Source organism: Zerene cesonia, chromosome 18 (genome assembly GCF_012273895.1).
Source record: "Zerene cesonia ecotype Mississippi chromosome 18, Zerene_cesonia_1.1, whole genome shotgun sequence".
NCBI classification, from domain to species: domain Eukaryota; kingdom Metazoa; phylum Arthropoda; class Insecta; order Lepidoptera; family Pieridae; genus Zerene; species Zerene cesonia.
Genome location: NC_052119.1, coordinates 841,452 through 844,440, shown reverse-complemented (window position 1 = coordinate 844,440; position 2,989 = coordinate 841,452). Strand labels below are relative to the sequence as shown.

At 35.3% G+C, this 2,989-nt stretch overlaps 2 protein-coding genes across 4 annotated transcripts in view; one reads left to right on the top strand and one right to left on the bottom strand.

Moving 5' to 3' along the window:
• Positions 1 to 2,059, bottom strand: part of LOC119833999 (SCY1-like protein 2) — a 5,863-nt gene extending 3,804 nt beyond the window's left edge. The window contains exons 1-3 of the mRNA XM_038358268.1: positions 1,856 to 2,059; positions 951 to 1,786; positions 73 to 655 (exon numbers count right to left, since the gene is read on the bottom strand). Of these exons, the coding sequence (XP_038214196.1) occupies positions 73 to 655; positions 951 to 1,786; positions 1,856 to 1,982 (1,546 nt within the window). The 5' untranslated portion in view covers positions 1,983 to 2,059. The remainder of the gene's footprint in view (positions 1 to 72; positions 656 to 950; positions 1,787 to 1,855) is intronic.
• A 245-nt stretch (positions 2,060 to 2,304) lies between these two features.
• LOC119833992 (TM2 domain-containing protein CG11103-like) overlaps positions 2,305 to 2,989 on the top strand; it is a 1,837-nt gene continuing 1,152 nt past the window's right edge. The window contains exon 1 of one of the 3 annotated variants that reach the window (XM_038358260.1): positions 2,305 to 2,944. In XM_038358260.1, the coding sequence (XP_038214188.1) occupies positions 2,431 to 2,944 (514 nt within the window). In that variant the 5' untranslated portion in view covers positions 2,305 to 2,430. Of the gene's footprint in view, positions 2,988 to 2,989 lie in introns of those variants that run through there. The other 2 variants (XM_038358259.1, XM_038358258.1) reach the window with 2 other exon arrangements.

Here is a 2,989-nt window from a genome sequence, read left to right as displayed (position 1 = left end):
CAGCTGGTTCTCGAGAAGGAATCTGAGGCAAGAACGGAATAATTTCATCCAGTACCAGCCATTTGTCCAAATGTTCCAACAACTTGCCCAAACACAGCAAACAATTGACCCTAACAGATAAATAATTTGTGTGCAAACATAATTTTTTTATTCGCGGCAATAATGCATTTTTCATCGCCGGGTAATCAATAAGTGATGCAAATGTTGGCAACACGGACAGGCACAATTCTTGTATTTGTTGTGCATCAGACTCTAATGCTCTATACAGCATTGGTAGAATATCAGTTTTAACTTCTTCCCCTGGTGTCAATTTTAACAATAATTCCATTTTTTGCATAAATATCAGCAATATTTGTATAGGTTCTTGGATTAACATGACTGGTTTTAAAACTGGTAATATATACTTTATGTATTCTTCCTTTGTTGAATTTTCTGCTATTAGTAAAACATTTGGTAATACAAATGGTACCATGGGTGGATTAACAAACTCTTTTGTTAAACATGGCAATATTCGGTAGATGCATATCCTGTGGGGCATTTTCTGTATAATCTGTGGTAGACCTTTATAGAACTGTGACTTTTGCAGATTGTCCCATTGGAAGAGGGAATCTAAATAATTTAATGTTTTCACACCAACATCTTCAAAATAGGGAATCTGGAATAACATAAAAAGATTACAACAGGTAATTCTCAGGTAATGTGTAATACATTACCTGAGAATTACCTGACATTTAAATCAACTACTGTATTGATTCAGCTCATATGGTATCACAATTATGATATATGGAAGGATTCTAAATGAATTAATAATCCTGCTTTACAATCAAACTACAGTATATTTTTTTTTTTAACTTAGATGAAAATTTATCTACAATGGTTATTACATAATTGGTTTTACCAATATCAACCCAGGTAAGGAAAGGAATTAACTTCAGAACATTAAATATTACCTTTAAAAACTGATGTGGATCTGGTCGTAATTCTGGTGTAATATTCAACATAAGTTTCACATACTCTCTCAATCCCTCTGCAACACATAACAGCCTTGACGCTGGCAAATTTCTCATTTCATTGGCAAACCGTTTAAATTTGGAATAATCCCCACCAATGTTGCCAAGTGTCTGATGCCCTGTACTATGTAGAGCATAGACAAGCATGCCAATAGAGTAGATGTCACTTGCAGGCGAGTGTGAAGCAGATAATATATTCTCTGGTGCTAAATAGTCTAAACTTGGCTGTGTCAAAGCTGGCATTGCTTGGCAATACTCATTGAATGGCCAAAAAGGTGCAGCCCCTGGGGGACTCTGGTTGGAAACACAGAAGTCGAAACCAAATATTTTCCAAGCCCCTTGCTGGTTCACCACTATTGACTCTGGACAAATATTCTGGTGTAGGAGTTTAACATCATTGTGTAAGAATGCTAAACCTTCGGTTATTTGCATAAGCCCATATTTGATCTCTACTTCATAGAGTTTATAGTTAACTAAATGACTAGGTATAGGTTGTGGCATGTTTTCCGTATTTCCTAATATGTTAGCCAAACTGGCAAACACTGGTTCTGTAGCAAATGCTAAACTCTCTCTGCTCTCTTCCAAACTATGTTGCACTGTTAATATTTGAGGATGTCGTAGCTTCGTCAATTGTATGATACCGCGTTTTAAAATGTCCAGCATTATATCTCTATCTGCTTTTGACCATCTGTCCAATTGTTTCTTTTCAAATACGAATATTGATGCTTCCTGCTTTGTCGATTTCTTATAGCCTTTGTATACTTTCCATAATAAACCTGAAAACAAAACTTGGTTAAACCTATAATCTAATACATCTATGTTTAGTATTGATATTTACATTTTACCTGGCCCAGCGCTCGCTATAAACTGAGTTGCTTCGAATTCTCGTGTCACTGGATTTCCTGGTAATACACCCGATAATTGTGATACTGTACTCGTCACAGACGAATAGAACTTATTGAAAACCTCCATTATAATAGTAAGAGTATTTGAAATTTAAAGAAACAATGAAAACATTACAGGAAACTAAAGATATGAATGAAAGTCCGAAATAGGATCGAAATCCAAAAATGTCAGATCAATTAAAATGACAAATGACAATTGTGAAAAAGTTCGGAAATTTAAGTGATTTAAATTCTTGAGAAAAATTAATAATAATACACATTAGGTAACTAACTTTATCATCATAAATTGGATGCTCAGTTTTTGTCTTTAAGGTAGGTAGGTGCTATTTTTTTGTTTCAATCATGCCTCATTTGTAAGTGTCACTTACGACGTTGACATTGAATTGTATTGACGTTGACAATGACATGTTAATTGTTATTGATGTCTAATAAATTGCTTACAAATTTGCTTTCAGAATTAAATAAAAATACCTTTGCTAAATTATTCGCAATGATAATATAAAGTATCGAAAATTATGCATTCGCATAATTTCTTATTAGTTCTCATTCCATTGATTGCTGTTTGCGTGGCTGAGAGCGACCCATATTCAAAAGAACCATATCGTCCTTTGGGACCTTTGGTTCAATGTACGTTTTTACCTTTAGAATTTCTCGACTGTGACGAGCCTGTCGATCATAAAGGTAACGAAACGGCGAAGAAAGCGGTAAAACACGGATGTGTTAAATTCGGTGGCGTAAGATACGAGGATGTTGAGAAAACAAAAGTACAATGCAAAGCTCTGGATGGAATCGAGTGTCACGGTACCAGAAGTTTCCTTCGTGACGGCTTCCCGTGTGTTAGATACTCCGGTCACTACTTCACTACAACGTTAATATACAGTATTCTGCTTGGTTTTCTTGGCATGGACAGGTTTTGCTTAGGGCAAACTGGAACAGCTGTGGGGAAACTTCTTACTTTAGGTGGTCTAGGCATATGGTGGATTGTTGATGTTGTTTTATTAATAACTAATAATTTGCACCCTGAAGATGGTAGCAATTGGAACCCTTATGTTTAAAAAAGCCTTAAATTCTAGA